This window comes from Rutilus rutilus (assembly GCF_951802725.1).
Source record: "Rutilus rutilus genome assembly, chromosome: 25".
NCBI classification, from domain to species: Eukaryota; Metazoa; Chordata; class Actinopteri; order Cypriniformes; family Leuciscidae; genus Rutilus; species Rutilus rutilus.
Genome location: NC_140229.1, coordinates 26257457 through 26279241, shown reverse-complemented (window position 1 = coordinate 26279241; position 21785 = coordinate 26257457). Strand labels below are relative to the sequence as shown.

The 21785-nt window shown below is 39.1% G+C and overlaps 1 protein-coding gene across 2 annotated transcripts; it reads right to left on the bottom strand.

Moving 5' to 3' along the window:
* Window positions 1–275: 275 nt before the first annotated feature.
* pdzph1 (PDZ and pleckstrin homology domains 1) lies at window positions 276–16086 on the bottom strand. 2 transcript variants are annotated; one of them, XM_084401456.1, is made up of 14 exons: window positions 15644–16086; window positions 14935–15027; window positions 11522–13789; window positions 10117–10284; window positions 9562–9732; window positions 9381–9482; window positions 8056–8166; window positions 7661–7726; window positions 7184–7362; window positions 6944–7101; window positions 6238–6280; window positions 5861–6047; window positions 4987–5122; window positions 276–2478 (listed from the first exon to the last, which is right to left on the bottom strand). In XM_084401456.1, exons 2-14 carry the CDS (start codon window positions 14990–14992, stop codon window positions 2379–2381), a joined length of 3747 nt encoding a protein of 1248 aa, XP_084257582.1. In that variant the 5' UTR covers window positions 14993–15027; window positions 15644–16086; the 3' UTR covers window positions 276–2378. The 2 variants fall into 2 exon arrangements, with proteins under 2 accessions (XP_084257582.1, XP_084257583.1); XM_084401457.1 differs by lacking the exon at window positions 7661–7726.
* Between the last annotated feature and the right edge of the window lie 5699 nt (window positions 16087–21785).

Here is a 21785-nt window from a genome sequence, read left to right as displayed (position 1 = left end):
AAATATTGCAATATAATCTAACCTATGCAAACCGTTTCCACCACAGTAAAAAGTCATGATAATGAAAAACTGTTTTTTACACGATTTTTACAAGAACTGTTATCTGTAATAATGACTTGGCATCTAATGTAACTAGCCCTGTGTTGGTCTGGCTGTCCATCCATGGTGTTTCCCAGCCTGTGACCCGAGACACGGATACACTCCGGCATCCCTGCGACAAGCCGTTCGGAAATTGGACGAATAGGTGGAACTCTGCTTATTTTCTTTTCTTTGTTAACCGGATTTTGGTGGTGGCACGGCAAACCTTCTAAAAAAAGAATAGCCTAAGAATAAAAACATTTTTCAGCTATTTTAAAATATAATATGCATTTAAGTGAAAGGGATTTATTCCTTTTACATATTTGTATAGTTGTTCTACATTCACAGAAGCGCTGCATGCACGTGTGTCATGTGACGATGCATGAATCCTTAAGCTGCTATTTGCGCATGTACAAGTGAACAAAAAAATGAGGTTTTGATAATGGGTCATAGACACATCCATTCCAATTTAATTCTAATTTAACATAATTTTGTCAGTTAACAGTTAATGATCTTTTAACGAGCATTGGTTGTCAGTCAGGGGGAAAAGAAATGAACATCCCTAATGTGACCACCTCATTTTAAGATGGGAACCCCCCAAAAAATAATATACTGGCTATGCCACTACCACGTACAACGGTGTTCCCTGATGACTGTGGCCTCTTTTAACAGGATAAGGATAAAAATGTAAAAATTGTTCGGGAATGATTTGAGGAACATGACAGAGTTCAAGGTGTTGCCTTGACCTCCATATTCCCCAGATCTCAATCGACTGAGTATCAATGGGATTTTCTGAATCCATAAATCCGATCCATGGAGGATCCGCCTCGCAGCTTGCAGGAGTTAAAGGATCTGCTGCTAATGTTTAGGTGCCAGAAACCACAGAACGCGTTCAGAGTCCATGCCTCGACACAATATTACGCTGGTTGATTTAATGTTGTGGCTGATCAGTGGTTATATATAGATTCATACAAAATATTTCACCCCTCAATGACACCATTGACCCGTGTAATCATGAAACTTATATTACAAGAACAACTTATGTGAGGTAGAACATAATGCAAGTCTGTATTTTGGCAAGCTTTCTCAGTAGCATTGGATATTAACATGCAATACAAGCATTTAAATGAACAGACTACATCAAATTCTAAGCTAATCATTAGGGAATATTTACACTTGATCAATTATCAATTATCACTGATCAGACAGCCATCCAATCATCAAGTGTTAATGCATTTGAGATGGGCAGCAATCCAAGAAGTGACCAGGTGTAAATACTCCCTTAGTTTTGTAATAATTCTTATCCAACTGAAAACATCCGGTACTAGTAAAAAATATTCATACAAAAAGCCAGAAATGTATCCTTATTTATACAAAGAATAGGAAAAGTTCATAATATTGCCATACAAATAGTACAAATGAGCTAAGACAAAGCAGTAAGATATTTTACTGTGGGTTATATAAAAATGACTAAATGTTTTATGGAACTGATCTAGACAGCAAAAACCAAGAAAATGTGTATTATGTACAATAGCGGCGGCAGCGGCTTCACATAGTTAGCAAATCCTGAAACATAATCAGAAGTGAAAGTAGCTATGTGACACAAAGAGGTTTACAGGAATGCAGGCCTGAATGCAAAGAAACATATAACAACTTAATGGTTAAGTGGAACTAAAACGAGATTATTAAAAAGTACAATATGTATAAATGTGAAAGAGAAAACAGTTTAATGGGAACAAATAATTCATTCTTGAAGCTCTATATAACATAAGCTCATGTTTTTGGTATGCGATCTATTAAATGGCTGAGGTCTAATGGTGATGCCCTAATACTGCATGTACAGTTTAGTGAATTATGCCTCTGCTTCTATGCTAGCAGCCGTCACAGCGCAGCGGGAACTGTGCAGGATCTGGTTGCCATGGCAGCTTCATGCGCTCGCGGCTGCTCTGTTGTCATAAAGCACTTGAATATATGGAGTTACACTTATTTTAGGTTTTCATCTTCATTTTTTAGGTACTTTTTAATGTTATTATCAAATTGTATAAGTTTGTTAAACAAATGCAGCACTTCAAAGCCATTCTCCAGATCACTTCAACATATGTTTAGCAAAACGGTAAAGATCCTATCACATCTTACTAACTTACTTACAACTGATCTTTCTGATTTTGTATCTCAATGCCAGTGTGGTGTGATACAGTACGTCTGTAAGGCTTTACAAGGCATAGGATCTTCACCATCACGTTCCCTTCCCTCCACCGCTAAACTTGTTGCGAAACGCCTCGTGGCAAGATCTGTCCTGTTCACATTCTCGTTTCCTCTGGTGGGCGACTCATGTAGTCTTGAATTGCTTGATGCAATGGCAGCCATTTTCCTATAGAAGATTTTATTGCACTAATCCATCTAGGGAAACAGTGGAGAAAAGGATCATGTTAATTCATCAGTATATGATTTCTTTGATTCCTGCCAATTCATCACTGTTGATGATGACAGACATACATGCAAATTTCACAAAATATTATTCGTTAAACAGTTGTTTCATATGGACAAGAGGATTTTCTGAAGCTACAATAATGGGTCACCCATAAATCATCATAGTTTCAACCATAAGCACATTAATAAAGCACCACCATACGTCCACCATTCTTGGATTCCACACGGCCCAGATGTGGGCTGGATCTGGGCCGACACTATGTTGCTGTCTGGGATTAAGGTATGCAAGATACACTTGTTACCAGAGCCTTTCTAGCTTTTCATCAGTTCTGGGGAACAGGTCTTCATAAAAAAAAAAAAAGTTTTGATACTATAAATTGTCTTTCCCTGCAGTAGAGAGTCGTTCACAATCTGCAGGCAATAAAGTGCTGCTTCATCGCTAAAAAAAACGTTAGGCGACAGTGGACTATAGGACAATACAGCATATATGTAGCCTAAATATCCACCTCATCTAGTGCTCTTTTTGATTTCTGTCTGATAAAGTATCCTGTCACTATTTCAGTGTGAGAAACCACTTCAAATGATTCTGTTTCAATCCGGTTGAACTGTTCATTCGTGAATCTGGCATTGCTAGTTCAGATTCTGAATAGCTGATAGCAAACATATGGCATGATTGCAGAAATATTGTCAAGGAAAATAATTCTCAGGTCAGTATATGTAATCATCAGACATCAGGCAAGGATTTATCAGTAATATTTTATTGGGGTCTATTGACGCACCTGCTCGTTCCAAGACAGCAACACGGCCCAGATGTGGGCCGGATCTGGGCCGACACTATATTGCTGTCTGGGTTAGTAGGGCTGAAAACATCTAGGTTACGAATGTAACCCTGGTTCCTTGAGAAGGGGAACGACACGCTGAGTCTTGGTATTTACACTGTGGGGAATGCCATCAGCATGACCAGTGTCTGAGGCACGTGTAAACAAACAGCGATAATTATTGGCGGACGCCGGACGGCAATCAATGGCGTCACACGCAGGGTGCCCATGAGTATAAAAGGGTGCCTGAGTTATACGTCATAAACTCTTTTGGCAAGCCCGAGGTTTGGCAATGAAACGCAGCATCTCATTACTCTTCTCAGGGAACTAGGGTTACAGTCGTAACCTAGATGTTCCCTTTCGAAGTGGAACTTCGACTCTGTGTCGTGGTATTGACACTATGGGGAAACAATCCCCACTACACCATGCTGAGGGAAGGCCTGTCTCACTAGGCTGTGAATATGCACAAACATAGTGGGCACAGCATAACTTGACTCTACAAATTATTCAGCCGGAGTCAAAAGCATATCAACCCCATGGGCACATCCCATGTGACTCATATGGTGGCACTACTCCCTAAGCCAATAGTCCCAGGTACTGGGAAATATCCCCCAGGTTCCAAGGCAAGTCCCGGATGTAGCCCTACACGGCCCCAAGAGCAGAGCTCGAAGGAGAAAACACCCAACATAGCCTCAGCTTCTGTCAGGCATATCTTACCAGTATTTTACAAAGGGATCAGCCTACCGAAAGGAGCATTCCCAGACAGCAACATAGTGTCTTACCAGATCTGGCCCACATCTGGTTTCCACACGGGCCCGATGTAAAGGCAGACACTATGTTGCTGTCTGGGTTCCCAACAACAACCTTCGGTGCTACCACATCTATAGAAGCACCTCACCTAATGGGAGGACACATCCCTTCTTCAAGACCCAACAGCAGTTGGGGAGGGAGGTGAACGAAACAGAGGGGCTCCTGTGAATTGCCCATCATAGTTCTGTTCACCTTACTCTACTTCAGCAGCCTTACAAAGCAAACATACAATGTGCTAAAAACCTCAGTATAGAGAGAGTGGGTAACCACTTATTCTCCTGCACAGGCTACACCCTTCAGGGTGCTATACACACTATAGCATTACATAATGCAGTTTGGCCAATAACTCTCCTCACCCAGGCTCAAAAGCCCAGGGGAGCCGCAGGGGAGCGAGACCTACTTAAAGACTCCAATGTAACGGGGAGAGAGTCGCTCATGCCCTGTCTTGAGTGAAAACACCTAAGACTGAGTTTAGGCTCAAAGCTTTTGATTTGATCATTTTATGCACTTTAGTTAAAAAGGAATGCACTTTTGCTGTCAGCCATGCTAGTTCTTTGCAATAAACAATATTACAAGGCGCTGTCTAGCTTATGGATAGTTGATTTTAAAAGAGAATTTAGATTCAAATCCCTATTTGTTAGAAAGGTGAAATTAGTATTGTCTAAATTTGTATTGCTTTTGGTGCAAGAAAGATTGACAAGCATTATAAAGTGGACTTCATGAAAAAAAAAAAAAACTGCTTAAAAAAAAAGTTTAGAAATGGCAAACTTTAGTCTGTTTAATCTTTTTGAACTATTTCTTTCATCTAAGAATATTATTGCTGGACAATATTTCAAATCTAGTTAATTACCGCTTGTTCTCATTAGCGTTCTCTGCACAGAGGTAGAACACTTTGAACTCTTCAGATGGAGGTCTGAGCTCAATCGTGGATCTCTTGGACCCCAGCGGCTGATCCCTCACTGTGTAACCGTGCAAGTAGATTCCTCCTGCAATCACACAAATGGAGTTATTAGTCATAGCTTAGCAAGCTACTAAAATAAAATAAAACATTTGCATACAATTAACAAGAAATATATATATTTATATGTTTGAAGAAAATAAATAAAACTGTTTGTTTAATATATCCTAATAAAAAGAGAATCATTTACAGGTCTACAGGCTGTGACTAAAGAAAAAATAAAAATAAAAAATTATATAAAAAATAAATAAAATAATAATAATAATAATAATAATAATATCACCATTGGTGTTATTTGTGCTTGATTACAAACTGATTGTTGATGCGACAATTTAAACACTGTAAGATACACATTCACAACAGAGCTTTGTAGCAATAAATATTAAAGCAATGAATATTTGTAAAAAGTAAGGGAGAAGTTTGTTTGGGAGTAAAACTCAAAGGAAGGTGACGTGGAATGAACAGAATGTGTAAAAAATTAGAAGCACTTTTTATTGCAATAGATCTTCAAAACCGATCCACAAAACTGAATATGAGCATGGATAAACGTGCTTCTTGAACAATTCTCAAATATGGCAACTAAAAGAAAACAGTATTTTAAACTGTAAGATGTTTAACTTCAGGATCCATTGGCTCCCTAGTCATTTTATTTTATCTGGAGCCCAACTTTATGAAGAGATAATTCACATGTGATTTTGTTTCATTAGCAGTCGCACAACAACATGGCAGTTCAAACTGTTGCACTGTGAAAAGTTCCCAGACGTACCGATGGCGCAGGTTGAGCGAATGCTCACATAGAAATAGAGGCATCCATCTTTCAGCACACAGTAGTGCTGCACCCATGAGTCCTTGTTCCTGTCCAGCTGGTGGAGCAACCCAAGGCATTCTGGGGTCTTGACTGCCAGCGGGGGCAGGTTTGAGTTGTGTCGAGTGACGTCCACCCACACGTGATTCTGCTTCAACAATCACCATCATTAGCATTACTTCCATAACAACATCAGTCTCAATCAGCCAATGGGATATTCTGTTTAGCAAGACACTGATTTATTAATTGATCATGTGTATTATTTACATATGAAATACCAAAGGTATGTGTAATAATGTCACAGCAAATACTATGTACACAAATGAGTAGGAAGTTACCTGAGTAATGGGATGAACAGCTCGACCCATAGCCTCCAGCCACCTGAGAAACAAACTTATTTCAAGTTATTTGTTATTTAGCAGATGGCTTTTAGTACGTACGCACATTATTAAATCGCCTTACATTAATCACCTTAATCCATTGGACAGCACAGCGTTTCAATTTGTTTCAATTTACAATTTGAATTAACATTTCAATTACAACAAATATAACCAATACTAGGGAAAAAAACAAACAAACAAACAAAAACCATTCAATTTAACTAATAATCTCACTAATATTAATCACTGCCATAATAATGCTTTGTAGGACTGCAATGACCACACCACTTACAATGAACACATACGGCTTTTCTGTAAAGCTGCTTTGAAATGACATTAGAAATGAGTATTGTGAAAAGCACTATACAAATAAACCTGACTTGAATTTAGAAATAAATGAGATAAATAAATTGATGCAACAGTCACTAAGATATCTTGATATGAGTTCATTTTGTCTTCCTGCACTGGCCAGATTCAAAAAACACGTTAAAAACAATTAAGTGAAAAAGTCTGCTAGTGCAGTGACACAAAACACACATTTAGTACAGTATCTCTTTTTTTTTTTTTTTGCACACTCTCATTAATAAAGTTTTATTAATCAAAAATGTTTACAAAATAGCAGCAAAACAATCTCTTACTTTCAGAAAGCACTGTATGTTCTCACCTTTTCATCTCTTGGTTTGATGTAGCATACAAGTAGTAAACTCTGTTCCCAGAGACAGGGCAGCATCTGAACACAAAGGGCTTTCCTAAGCTGGTGTCGGCCTCCACCTGCGCCCCTTCCAGACTCACCACCGACAGAGCCCGGCTCTTCCCTTCATCCTGCCAGGAAGAAGGAAAAGTCACTGCACATTCACATTTTCCAGGTTAAACCCTTCTGGATAAAACAGAAAACTGAACTTACACGCTTGTTTCTGTAGTAATAGAGGCAGCAGTCGTGTCTGAGCACGAACCACCTCTTTCTCCAGCCCTTCAGCAAACTGGATTGAGTTCGCTTATGCAAGTAACCCCTGCACGTCGGCCGTGGAGTGTTCGGCATTCGGCCGATATCCGAGCCGATGGTCAGAGTTAATATGTCCGGGCCTTTAAACATAAATCACATGAAAGGAAATAACACAAAATGAAGTTATACAATAGCATCTGCTATTTTGTTGAGCTCCAGTCCCACAAGAGCAATGCATTTCCATATAAATCATGAGGGATGTGAGCATGATTTCGCCCAAAGGCTGGAATACACTACACAACTTTTAAAATCTGAACAGATATCAAAGTGGTGTAGATGGGCAAGCCAGGTAATGCCAGAATTAAGGCTAATAACGGCTGAATACAAACAAAAGAAAAAATTTGATATAAAAAGAACAATGAAGATTTGTTTTCATACCCGGGAGAGGTGTGAAAGGTTTCTCGAGTGAGAACAATAGAAACGTGAATGGGACAGTTCGCCTCACTAGACATAGACAATAGAGTGCAAGTGGGTGTTGGTATGACATGGTCTTAGAAAATGTTTCATAAAATTCAGAGTTTAAGAGACAACATCCTCAGATTCTAAATGAAGAAAGACCACACTTGTGGCTACACTACAGCCACGTCAAATTTTTATACATTTAACATATTTTTAAATTTTTTATTTTTGTTTATATGTTTGAGATGATATATCTCCATATTAATATTCTGAGTAATTCTGAGTCTTGAACTGTAAACAACAGATTATTTACCAGTTACATGAGATAAAATGAATAATAATCTCTAATAATGTAGTCTGAGTGTCCAGCTTACCTTGGCGTGCGAGGTCAGCTGCTTCTGAGTGTGGTACACTAGTGACATCAGTGCCGTTGACTGCCAGCACATAGTCTCCGACCTGCAGCCCGGCCTCCTCCGCTGCCCCATCTGAAGCAGAGCAGACCAGCATCTTCATCTTACCTCATCCCAGGTCTCAACATTTACAAGAACATGGCTCATAACAGCACACTCTAGGCTATGTTACTCAGATTCAAACTGTATGAATTCCTGCATTGTCCATCTGCTCAAGGTTGATAAGGGTTTGAGTTCATGAGTATGAGTAATGTGATTACAGAGGGCACAATAATAGAGCTGTTACAACCGGAGGACGTTTTCTCCAAAAATCTTCCCGGCTAACAGGGAACGTTCTCAGAACTTAGGCTAACGTTCTGGCGAGGTTATGAACAAACGTGCATCCAGTAACATTAATGGTTGTTTGTTCAAAGTTGCCTGGTCTTTAATGACGTTAGCACAAAAACGTTATTTATTCATCAATCATGGAAGATTTTTTTTCTGAAACATTTTAGTTGGGCATTCGTCTAATATTTTCCAGACGTTATTACTTACTACACGTTTCAAAACATTCAGAGAACATTCAAAAGTTACATTCCCAAAATGATGAAATGGAAGATTCCCCTAATGTTTTCACTAATGTTTGCATAATCAAAAACAAAAATCAACATTTCATAACTTAATGGGAACATTAGCAAAAAGTTCTCAGAACATATTTTTGTCTGCTGGGTTAAGGCTAAAAGTGGCTCTTAGTGTGAACATTTTGAAGCAAATTTAGCCATGTGTCACTCCTAATTTGAGAACTTTTTAATACTTAAATTGAAAGGTAAAAATAGCTCCTAAACCCAGTACAGCTTCTGTAACCTTAAGACTCTAAAATGACTCAAAAACTATCCAAAGCATATTCCTGCCGTTGCCAATCCACGTCGCAACAAAGTAAACATATGGATATTACAATCAATCTTTCAATTGTACATGAAACATACAATTTGTATAAAAAGCAAGAATGAAGCTCAACCCCCAAAGCTAACCCTCAGTAGGGAAGAAGCAGATCTTGAAAGCATACAAATATTTCAATTCGCCAAAATGAAAAAGAGTTACATCATGACATTTTTTGGGTCTTCCCGGAAGGCTAATTTTGCCATGATTTAAGGACAACAAACAGGACAGCTCTTTTAGCAAAGTAATCTAGAGAAAACCTACAGTACATTTACCTTTATGCATTTGGCTGATGCGTTAATTCACAGTGACTAACAGTGCCTTCAAACTATTGCTTTTTATCAATTATATTTTATAAAACTATAACTTACTTGTATCCACCTCAGTAACCACAATGGGTTTGGAGAACTGAATTCGGAAGCCCCAGGGATACTCGCCCATGCCTTTGCCGATTTTTACTGTCCGCTCGCGAACTGAAATATATAATGCATCTTTAAACACTGTAAATAGCATTCTATGATGAATGTTGGCTAGAACTGGCTAAGAACCCACTTGCTGCTGGTCGGGTACAGCTGGTGAGACAGTGTGGACTGTCATTCTGGTTAACATCATCTCCATGGTAGATCCATGATACTGAGTGAAACGTTTCTGTGTAAAATCCTCTGTCCTCAATATCTCGCATTGACATGTCCACTGAACGAGTGTCCTCAGAATTCATTGTGTCTTAATGACAGAAAAAAAAAATCCGATTTTTGATCAACATTTTGTTAGTCAATAGTTATTGTCACAATACATTTCTCAATACACAAGCCAAACTTCCAAATATATACCAGAAATCAGGGATATCAAACACTCTAACTCTAGCTAAGTTCAATGTGAGCTCGATGGTTACACTAAGGTTTAACAAATAAAAGAATCAACACCCAAAAGGAGATATTTAGTCCAGTAAAGCTTGCGAGTTTGACATTCCTGCCATAAATAGTATGGAATGCATTTTATATAATTCAATTCCCTGCAGAGCATTGCAGGTTGCACAGAAACTTCCTTAGAAATCAATCACACAATTCACATATGGCAAATTAAATGAGCATATATGTAAGTGATTACCTGATTCATCTGTGATGTTGCTAGTTATAGAACTTCCTCCTGCAGAACTGCGTTGTTTGCTCTCCTTGAAGAGCTTACGTCTCTTCGCCCAGTGGTCTGAGTGTTCCTCTGAATCTTTATGAATGGAATCTGTTGGAGGCCTGAGGTGCTCTTTGACCTCTAATGAATCTATAAATGATAAACAAAAGAATAGGCTTCATTACAGGAACAGTGTAAAACCAAAGCCAACAAAACAATGTTTTTTGTGGTTTTCATCCGGTTGTCATCTTCAGAACCCAGATTTTGCATGGGACATTAAGTGATGACCCAACACAGTGGCAAATTTGATAATTGTGAATATAGTGATGATTATATGCATGATCTTCATAGGCCCGAACATTATGCAAAATGATTTAAATGACAGATTAAATAGGAACATTTACCATTTTGGTGTCTAAATATCTCTAAAATAGGTTTCAGCAAATTGGGGTCAGCACAAACCATGATTGTCCTCGCTGCATTTTATGAAGTATGGGTCTTTTTTTTGTTGTACCTTGCATAGTTTTGTTAATGGTTTTTGAGGGTGTCAATCAACCTGCACATTTATTCGGCTACATAGCTTTTGATGTTAACATTATTGGAAGCATTTCCTCTTTTAATTTGATAAGATAATTGAATCTGAACTATGCACTCTTAATTATACTTAAGAGTCGGTGCAGCACGCATTCTTAATCCTGTCTGATGTGACAGGGACTGATCCAGTGTTGTTTCGTTTCATTGCTGGACATGGAATGATTTTCATGAAGTCCTGAATTAATTAAAAACGTCTCTAATGAACATTGTGATTAGGGTGGACATTTCTATTACACGAATAAGGAGGACACTTTGCATAATTCAGTGAAGCTAGCATAAAAACATCTCAGGTTACGACTGTAACCCTGGTTCCCTGAGAAAGGGAACGAGACGTGGCATCATGGAGTCGATGTTACGGGGAATGTCTTCGGTGTGTGACCAGTGTCTGAACACGTGTACCAAACACTACAATTATTGGCTGACGGCAGTCTTTCACTTCACGAGCGCCCGTGAATATAAGTAACTTAATGTTAACTTAAACATAGCATATTTTAAATAAATAATTTATTATTTATATAATTGGATAAAGTATAAAATAGTGATTATCTTAAGGAGGATGCATTTGCTTCTGGCTCATGGCTGTGGTAATAGGCGGACATGATATTTCAAAACCTCCATCTGTGAGAGAGTGAACAGTAGCTTTCAATCTCTCTAGCATTCCGAATTTTTATTAAATATTATTATAATTCTTATTTTTCTACTTTTTTCTACTATTAGGAGGAGAGTGCTTATGAGGTTTTGACCCACCGATGAAAACCAATGTTAAGAAAGCATAAAATATTTCAGTGCTCACTTTTTGAGGCACTTTGCCGTTCAGACAAATCATTTTTATAGAGTTTGGGTGTCATACAGACATCTGCACTTATTGTTTCCAGGGATTCATTTGTTTGCACTTCTCCAGGCTGCTGACTGGATGTGTCCATCTGTAAGGTCAGCTCAGAGTTTGTAGAGGTTGTGGTTTTTTGTGCTTGGGATGAATCCTGGAGCTCTTCCACAGCTTCTCTGAAGCTTCCCATGTCCTCTATTGGAGACCCAGCAGGGGACTCACTCACAGGACTCAAAGTATCTACTGGATGTTCCCCTGAAATGTCCTTATCAAGTGAGAAGCCATATTTGCCATGTAGAAATCTCTGCTCACAGTCCCCAGTGATTATTGTCATTACTGAACCTCTTCGTTTCTTTGGGGCGTCAGCCTCATCTCTGTAGCACATGATAGGATTGACACCGATGGGTGTTCCTTCATCGATTTTTTCTTCAGAGTTGCTCAGCGAAGGTGGGATGACATGGATAAGAAGTTCCCTTTGATGGCTGTCCATGGTGTCACCTGGCGAAATCGACTCATCCAGCTCCACCATCTCGTCTTCAAAGCCACTTTCATTGACTTCATTCAGCTCTTGATCAACAACAATCAAACCAGCAGTAGCACCATCCAAACCCGGTTGCATCATCTCATCTAACTGTGCTGTCCCATGATACTGTTCACCTCTAAAGAAGACTTCTTCTGGACTCTCATCTGACCTGAATGGATAGAAAGGGTTTTTGATTGTGCTGTAAGCCTTACATTTGGGATTAAATGAGTCAGGACCAGTTGTAGAGCTCGAGCTTGGTCTATAGCTGCTGCTACTGGAAGATTTGCGGCTCCCAAATGGACGAAGTCTTTCGTCTTCGAGGTAGAATCTCCCCCTCCTCTCAGCTTGAGAGGGAAGGGACTGCATGAAAAACGAGGACAGTGTGCCAGAAGAAAATGACTCTCTGTATGAGGGAATGCTCTCTCTGGCCTGACTCATATGATACGCCACTCCTGGGTAAGTCTTTCGTCTTTTGGGTGGTATGTCCATGTAGCCTGGAGGATGCGTTTGGGTTTCTAGGATGGCAATGCTGTTATTGCGCAAACGAGTCTTCCTTTCATGTTTGTCGATGAAGTGTTTAGTGAAGGAAGATCTATTCATTGAAACTCTGGGATTCATGAATAAATGTTCCTGAGGACTCAAATCGGATAGCCGTTCACAGCACCCGTTGTCCGCATCCAGTGTATTCTGGCATATGAACTCTTTGCACAAGGGAACCTCAGATGCTGTCCGTGTAAAATTAGTGTTGTCACGGTCAATGAATTTTTCTTTGGGACTGATCCGACACGATGCAACATTTTCTGCAAGAAAATCAACCTTCGCATCAGCAAATTCATCAGGGGGCGGGATATCCCATAACGCCTCGTTGCTCTGACTGGTAGGCAGCGGCAGCGGTCTCTGACGTTGCCAGAAATCTGAGGGTGATGAACAACAGGAAGATCCATCAACCAGTGTGAAATCAGTGTCAGTCTGGCCGCCTGCGTTACCCCAACCAAAGTTATTTTTACAGCAGCTTTTACGGCAATCCACTTCTTCGGCCTCGTCCCATGAGCAATGACTCTTAGAAGCGTGTGTTTCCTCAGCATTTAACTCTGCAATGCTAATCTTATAGATAACATTCTCATTGACATTTAGTTTGTAATCTGCTCCATGTTGGTTCCATGAATAGACTGTGGGATTTTGGTGTTTTTCAGTTTGGCTTCTAAAATGAGTCTCTTCTATTTTGTCTTTGCGTTTTTGAAGAACAATAGTCGTCTTGATATTTGAATCATCTGACGTCACTTCTTCACTGATCTCAAGCCTCATATTTGGGGTCATGTCCTTGACCTTAGTGGTTGTGACTGCGATCACACTACTAACTGATCCTCTTGCAGAAGCCTCATGGCATCGTTCAAACACAACTCTGGGAGAGGTCAGTCCAAAATTATCAAAGGTCACAGAATGTGTTATTTTTAACCCTGGATCTCTGTCCACTGGTTCCAAGTTTGACTTTTGTCTGTCTTTTTTCTCTTTTTCCTGGAAAAAATCTTCACAACTCCCTGGTCTGTTTTCTTTCTCCGTGTTTGGAGTCTCGGTCTCTTTCTCATCTTCAGACTCTGACAATATAAGCTCTTTGCAGAATGAGTCAGTTTCTCCTTTCTCTGCAGCTTCCTCCCCATGAACCTCAGTGTCCACCATAGTGTGCTTCTGAAAGTTATATGGAGATATGCATTCTGTACAAAAAAGAAAAGAGGTTTAAATGCATCACATTGCACATGCATTTCTTGACATCTTATTTGTAACACAATCCTTTTAAAGGAAAAGTCACTTTAATTTTACAGTAGTAATCGTAAAGTAGCTTAAAGTCACTATGAAATCAAAATGCACTATTCTTATATTTTTATGGAATATTGCAGTATTATAAATGATTCATCCATGCACATCTCTCATCTTCTCTGATGATGCGTTTACTGGCGCGAGGGCGGGGCAACCTGTCACTCACATGATGAGATTCACCAATAGCAAACCACTAACCATCCAATCATTTCCGCACAGGCAAAATCAAGCCCCGCCCTACATTTGTTCTTGTTCCAGAAGCTGTTTCACTCATACATCACAACATTCATTTCATGCCGACTTTAACCTGTTAAAGAAATTATTTATAGCCATACTGGTGGCCCTAAATGTATTTGGACACTTCAGCCACACCTGTCTCGATATCTGGATGTCATTGCGAAAAGCTCAACATTTATTTGAAAAGGCCTCTAGGTTTGATATTTTTTTACAATTAGCTTTGTGTATTGATTTTTATAATGTGTGGCTTAGTGTCATAATAATTTTCGGGCCAATAACTCTTACATTCCAAAGGCCCGTTCACACCAAGAACAATAATTATAAAGATAACAATGATTATGGATGACAATGGATTCTGATTGTTTTTATCGTTTATCAGCTGGAAAATATGGCTCTGAAAGTGATTCCAACATTATAATTTCTCTGTGCCATTATCATTATAGTTGTGGTTTGAACTCTGTGGTATGAACTATATCTTTATCGTTGTAGTTGTAAAAGGCCTTCAATAATGTGAGCTGCTATATTCTAAATTCTGTATTTCAAAAATTTAAGTTGGTGCATTTACTTGCATTTTAGAGATTTTTTCCATAGTACTTTTATCACCCAGCAGAAATAATCATTATTATTTAATTGTATATAGCATTTTTTCCGAAGCATATGTTTGTGTGACGCCGAGTGCTATATAAACAGGGCTAATCCGGCACCTGTTTGCAGGCTGTGCTGCAGGCATGGGTTAAGCGTGAGTCAGACAGTGTTTAGAGGATTATTCTCCACACATGTGAGCCACATATAGATCAACACTCACGTTTACTGCTGCTGGAGCTCTTCCTCCTGCGACTGTTTCTCCTCTTCCTCCTACTCATTCTGCCGTGTGACGTGACATCTACAATCCTTTCAGCTAAAACATTTAAAAAACATGGTGCAATTTCATCATCTATGTTATTGTTTATTTATAAATATATACTAGTGTTCATTGTGAATTCTTATTAATTCATAAACTAATGACTAAACTAATGAATTAATCCCAAATAATGGTAATTTATACAACCTGAAATTGTAAAAATGTACTATTATATGTAGAAATAAACACTAGATTAAAAATTATTACTTCATACATTAAATAATGTTAACAAATTGTTTGGAATATGTTCTTGTATTCAGTAGTTTATTTTAAATGATCCTGTTGCAAATTCATTTTTAAAAGTCCAAATATTCTGTGTTCTCTCTCAATTAATATAATCATAAAAGCTGTATGCATTAAACTCAGTCAACAAACAGACATTTCCCTGCTGGAACAGAAATTAAACCATAAATGCAACATTAGTTTATAATTCAGGTACTTTAATTTCATTTTATTGATGTTCTGAATTTGTTTTTGTGGAAGACGGGAAATACGATGAGAGGTGTTATGTGTCTTCCTCACCAAATTTTGCAAGAGACAGCAAAGTCCTAACCTCGCCGTGACAAACACTATATCTCGAAAGAGAAACATCCAAACAAATATATATTCTTACCTTAAGGCAGTCCGGTATGTTTCCACAGTGGTGTCTTTAGAGAAGTGATGATGAAAAGGGGGTATTTGCACAAACAGCAGCATTAGATGATATCAGAGCACTGCTCCACTTCTTATTGTTCTATTCTTGACATAAAGCCCAGAAGGAGCTTAATTGAACTAATCCCAAGAAGCTCCTCAGACCCAACCCTGTATCAGTGTATGAAACTCCCTTCAGAAAGATAGATAGCCAATAGCTTCTCTCTTTCTATGTTGTCTTTTTTTTTTCTTTTTTTTTTTTGCAAGGAAATTTCATTAAAGCGAGTATTTCATTAAAAAAAACTTAACAAATTCATCAATCAAAATTGAAATAATTCACTAATCAAATAAACCAATGAACAGACATATTGTCAAGTTGAGTGTTTGTTTGCTATGTTTTGATCTGTTTCCGTTCTGTGATTGTCTGTGTTTCTAGGTTAATTTGATCCATTTCAACTGCTGTCTTGTTAATTACTCGTTAGTTCATTTTCCCAAGCTGTGTCTTGTTCCCCTGATCTGTTCTGTGTATTTAAGCCCTGCATTTCAGTCTGTTCCTCGTCTGTTGTTGTTGCTATATGCTAGGTTGTTCTGTTTCTTGTCTAGAGTATTTGGTTTCTTTTCTGTTCTTTGAAAATAAAGTTAAGCTGCTGCAAGTCATCCCTCTCTGCGTATGACAGAATGACAAACCTACATTGGATCTAGCATAGGGTGACCATACGTCCTGTTTAACCAGGACATGTCTGGCCAGGATTTCGAGATCGCCCAAAATGCCCGGGATTCGGCTTTTGCTTTCTACAGTCACCATTCATTATGTTTACATTATTACATTATTTGACACTGACACGTACGTGCCAGCTTTGCAGGTCATGCATTCTGCTTCACACGGATCCCGATCGAGACGAAAACACAGGAATTTTCTTAGCAATGCTAAAACGCACATCAACCGATCACTTGTTTAGCGTTCATGTAAGCACTACATTCAGATTCACCAATCGGAATTAATTCACTCCTACTGAATCAAAGAGTGTGCATGTAAACATAATGAATGGCGACGAGAAAGCAAAAGCCGATCTCGAAATCCCGGCCGGACATGTATGGTCAATATGGTCACCCTAATCTAGCAGCAGTAAAAGTGGTCACAATGCGTCCAGTAATTGAGATTCCTGAGCCAACCTAGTGAGTCTCCAGCTAGGATGGTGGCCACACCTCATTCTTCGTCTTAAATGCCCGCCATTCTTAAATTCTGTCTCGTCCCAAGATGGCCGCCGCCGTTCCAGAGTGGCGTGAGAATGCAAACCTTGAAATGGGTTCCAAGGTGCAAGCCTTGAAAAAATTTGAAAAATTGATCTCTGCGCAAAACTTAAAATACGCAAACCTGTGAAAACACTGACGGCGTGCAAATGCTTATTACATGTTTAGTCTGTAGGGATGTGCGTTTGAATATATATGTGCACAGGTGTGTAGTCTTTCTTTACATATTGACCTCAACAAGTTACTTGTCTGGCCTTGATTTATAATACAGAATTATTTATCGCTTCCGCATAGCCATGTGAACTGGAATTATTTTGACAACGTTTTGTGTACAGAGGTAAAGGGAAGGAGTCCTTCACAGGGGAGAGAATAGTTGACACTTCAGGACTGCGTTTTCGTCGTGTCCAAGCGCTGGTCCTTCATCAGATCTGGATACGGCTTGGATCCGGCGGACTGCGGTAAACCTCAGGATAAACAGAGACTTATGAGGATCAGGATTTGATGTTCCCAGTTCTGGCTGACCTGATCTATGCAGCCTAACATTGAATTATAGAAGTTTATAATGTGTTATGTGTATGCTAGGTCAAAGATATGTGTCTAGATTTGAACTGACAGAGTTTGTCTGCTTCAGGAAGACTGTTCCAAAGTTTTGGTGCTAAATAGGAAAAGGATCTAGCGCCAGCAGTCAGTTTTGATATTTTAGGTAGATCTCAATAGAAGTGAAGGACTATAATGCGTTAAGAGCTCGCTCAAGTACTGGGCTAAACCATTTAGTGCTTTGTAAGTATCATCAGTATAACAGTGAAAACTAATGCCATGCATCCTAATGATATCTCCCAAGGGTAGCATGTACAGAATGAACAGCAACAGTCCTAGTACTGAGCCTTGTGGTACTCCATACTGAACTTGACCGATAAGACATCCCTTCATTTACTTCTACAAACCGAAAACGGTCAGATAAGTATGATTTAAACCATGCTAATGCAATTCCACTAATGCCAACATAATTTTCGAGTCTATTTAAAAGAATGTTGTGGTCAATAGTGTCAAATGCAGCACTAAGATCGAGTAACACTAATAGAGAGATACAACCACGATCGGATGATAAGAGCAAATCATTTGTTACTCTAACGAGAGCAGTCTCAGTACTATGGTATGGTCTAAATCTTGACTGGAAATCCTCGCAGATATCATTTCTTTCTAAAAAGGAACATAGTTGTGAGGATATCGCCTTTTCTAGTATCTTTGACAGAAAATGTAGATTCGAGATCGGCCTGTAATCGACTAATTCTGTAGGATCAAGTTGCGTTTTTTTTTAACAAGCGGTTTAATCATAGCCAGCTTAAAGTTTTGGTGTGTATCCTTTTTTTTCATTTCATTTATTAAGATATTAAGAAGAGGATCTATGACCTCTGGAAGCATCTCTTTCAATAGCTTAGTCTGTATAGGATCTAACATGCATGTTGTCGATTTAGATGATTTAACAAGTTTAGAAAATCCTTCCTCTCCTATAGTAATGAATCAATTGAATTTTTCCTCAAGGTGACTACAATGCACTGCCTGATGCAACACTGTAGTAGAGTGTTGTTGTTTTTTTCCTGATATTGTCAATCTTGTAAGTAAAGATGTTCATGAAGTCATTATTGCTGTGCTGCTTGGAAACGTCTGGGGTTGAAGCTTTATTTTTAGTTAATTTAGCCACTGTGGCTAAAATAAATAAACAAACTCTTGTTTGTTTTTTTTTTTTCTTCCAGTTACGCTCCATTTTTCTGGCTACTCTCTTATGAGTGTGCTCGTACCAGCACCATTACCTGAGTTGGAGTCCGAGTCGAGTCTCGAGCCCCCCGTGTTTAAGTCTAAGTCGAGTCATCAAGGTTGAGTCTTGTGTTATTTTTCAAGACTGCCTACATTTCTCCACTCTGGCACATTTAAAGAGCTGATATGATTATAAAAGAGGGTCTACATTAAACAAAAATGACACCACTGTCACGATTGCAAAGGTAGTTTATTTACTGATTTTTTTTTTCTGCCACACAGCATAGTTTTCATTGATTACATATACACCTTGCAACACAGTAATACAGCAGCGACCTAATATATTGATATATTTCAATATCAATCCATCCAGCTTAATATTATTACAATGTGCTACGTTGACAAGAAGTTAATGCTTGCTGGGTAACATTAACGGTATATTACATTTCTACAATTACAACATCATTCAACACGCAAAAACGATTAACGTTGTAACGATGATATAAAGCAAGTTGACAGTTAACAATAAAACGACAAGCTTCTTCGGTTTTTACAACCAACAAGGCTTCTCCAGAGACTCTCTCTCCCGTCCAAGAGAGTCCAGAGAGGACTCCGTAAGAGAGGACTCCAGTCCCCGTCCAGGAGAGTCCAGAGAGGACTCCATTTCTGGTCCAGGCCACTAACACCCCCACGAAGGCCATCCTCAAGACGCTCAACACTGGACGGCCGGCTCCACCCTGGTCTCCCGAGCTGCCGGCTCCACCCTGGAGGCTTCCAGCTCTGGGTAAGCCACGCCCTCGTCAGCCTCCAGGGTGATTTTCAAAAGTCTTGTGAAGAAATAATCAGTATGAGTTTCATGACCTTATTTCAGTGACAATTTTGTTTAGTTTTTTCACAACCCACGCATAAACGTCATTATCTCAAAACTATAAACTTTCACAAACATGCTGCTGACATATTATTGTAGCAGAGTTTGTCCTAAATACAGTGTAATCAGACTTTAGCCATGAAAATGTCACAAGTAACAGAAATAAGCACAAATGTCAGAGCATATTTCAGAACACCACCAGGGTCCAGAAAACACCTCAGACCCCAGAGGGATAATTACTTGTTAGGTAATTTGCCCCAGCTGTGTCTCGTTTCCCTGATGTGTTCTGTGTATTCAAGCCCTGTTTCAGTCTGTTCCGCAGATACCATAGAATTGAACCAGTGCTGTAAACTGAATACTACCTGTTGCAAAATTGTCTGATTTCATTAATAAAGTATTTTTGCAAACTCCAGATAGTAGCTCATCCCAGGATCACTATTTAATAGCAAACACGTTGAAGATTAGCGGACAGGCTGTCAATTCATTAAGTGATAAGCTGTTTATAAGCTGTTTCACAAGTTCACAGTTACAAATAATCAGATAGAGTAGGCGTATTAGGCGTGCCGTCCGAGCTCGGAAACTGGCCCGAACCCAGAGTACTCCTCCTGCATCCCTGGCTGGGACAGGATAGGCCGAGAGTGAGTGTATGTATAAATAGGCCTTCTCTCGTGAGGAGAGGATTTGATGGTCAGGTAGGACAAGAAGTCTGTAGACTTCACTGGGTTCAATGCACTTTCAATCATCAGGCATGGTGGAAAGTGTTACACTGGCAAAACAAACTGGCAAAATACAGAGTGACAGGACTAACATGGGTAGACTTAAACTTATCAGCTAGTAAAAACTGGGTTGATTGTCATTCAGTGTCGTTATCAGATATCTTGCTGAGGCAGATGTGCAATTAATGTGTTGTATGGCTTTCACTGCAGCAGTACAAAAAGGTTCAAAAACAGAGACTGGCTAAATGCTGGATGAAGTTATGGGGAAGGACCTTATCTTTCAAGTCTTGGGACAAACATCGATCAGATGAAGGAATCTCAGGAGACAGGAAGTGAAGCTAACAATGTATTTGGGCATGTTTTGCAATGCTTCAGCTGTTGCAGTTTCAGGGGTGTTTATCATCTTACCACTGTAAGTGTAGATTTGCTTGGTGAAAGACGACAGTCTGGGACATGGAGGGAGACTAAAGAGGCCTGTTCACTTAAAAATATGCAGATTGCCACCATCCAGGCTTACAGTTTTTTGAAAATGACAATCAAAAGTTTGCTTAATCAATACATTTTTTAATCAATCTGTCAAATGTTTTGATATATGATTAAGAAGGGGGAAATTACGGATAAGGATTCTTACAGCAACCTGTGTGTGGTTTCAAGAGTGCAAAATACATATACTCCATTTATGCTATCTTTTTTCATATTGCTTTCATTTATCATATATTAGTTATTAGTAAATGAATGTCTCCATCTCAAGGGTTGTAACATTCTTTGTCTTGTTCAAGCTTTGGTCTCACGCGACACACTGCTTGGCTCAGTTTATCAGACTTTGACTGACAGGTTGGGAGCCATGGGTGTGAGACTGGCTGTTATGAATATGATAGGGCTGCACTTCCTGTCTGGGTCAATTAACACCAGTTTGATGATAATATTTAAAGCAGTCTGCCAAAGTGTTCAATAAAATAAATAATACTCTTTAGTGTTTAATATTTTATTAAAATTAGGGATGCACTAATACCAGCACACAGCAGCACAGACACACAATCTTGTTGAGTGCATCCCTTTTTTACAGACATCGCTGGAAAGTTTGTAGGTTGGTCGGATATGTCAATAGCAAAGAAAGTAAAATGAGAAACATATTACTAACGTTAACTGGCGAGAGAGAGAGGTGGGAAATAGCGAAAAAAAGGGCAAATAGCCTACTGCATTGACTTTCTCGACTTCTTGCGCTTGAACAGACAAATTCACAAGAGAATTATGTCAAAATGCCCGTTTTGGCAAGTATCCTTGTGAAACATAGTCAGTTATGTCTTAAGAAAACCCATGTGTAACAGTATGTTGGATACGTGCAGGTCTTAAAGGCCCAATGGAGTGCTTTGAAACGCACAGCATTATTCAATGGTTGCATTCGAAAACTTAAAAATGCTGCCTTCGGAGGATTCATTCCAAGGTAGGAAGGCATCAAGGCACGTCTGAATCCAATGTTATGTGTGTCCTGAAAGACACTCCTGTCTCCTGCAGATCCCTTCATCTGATCGATT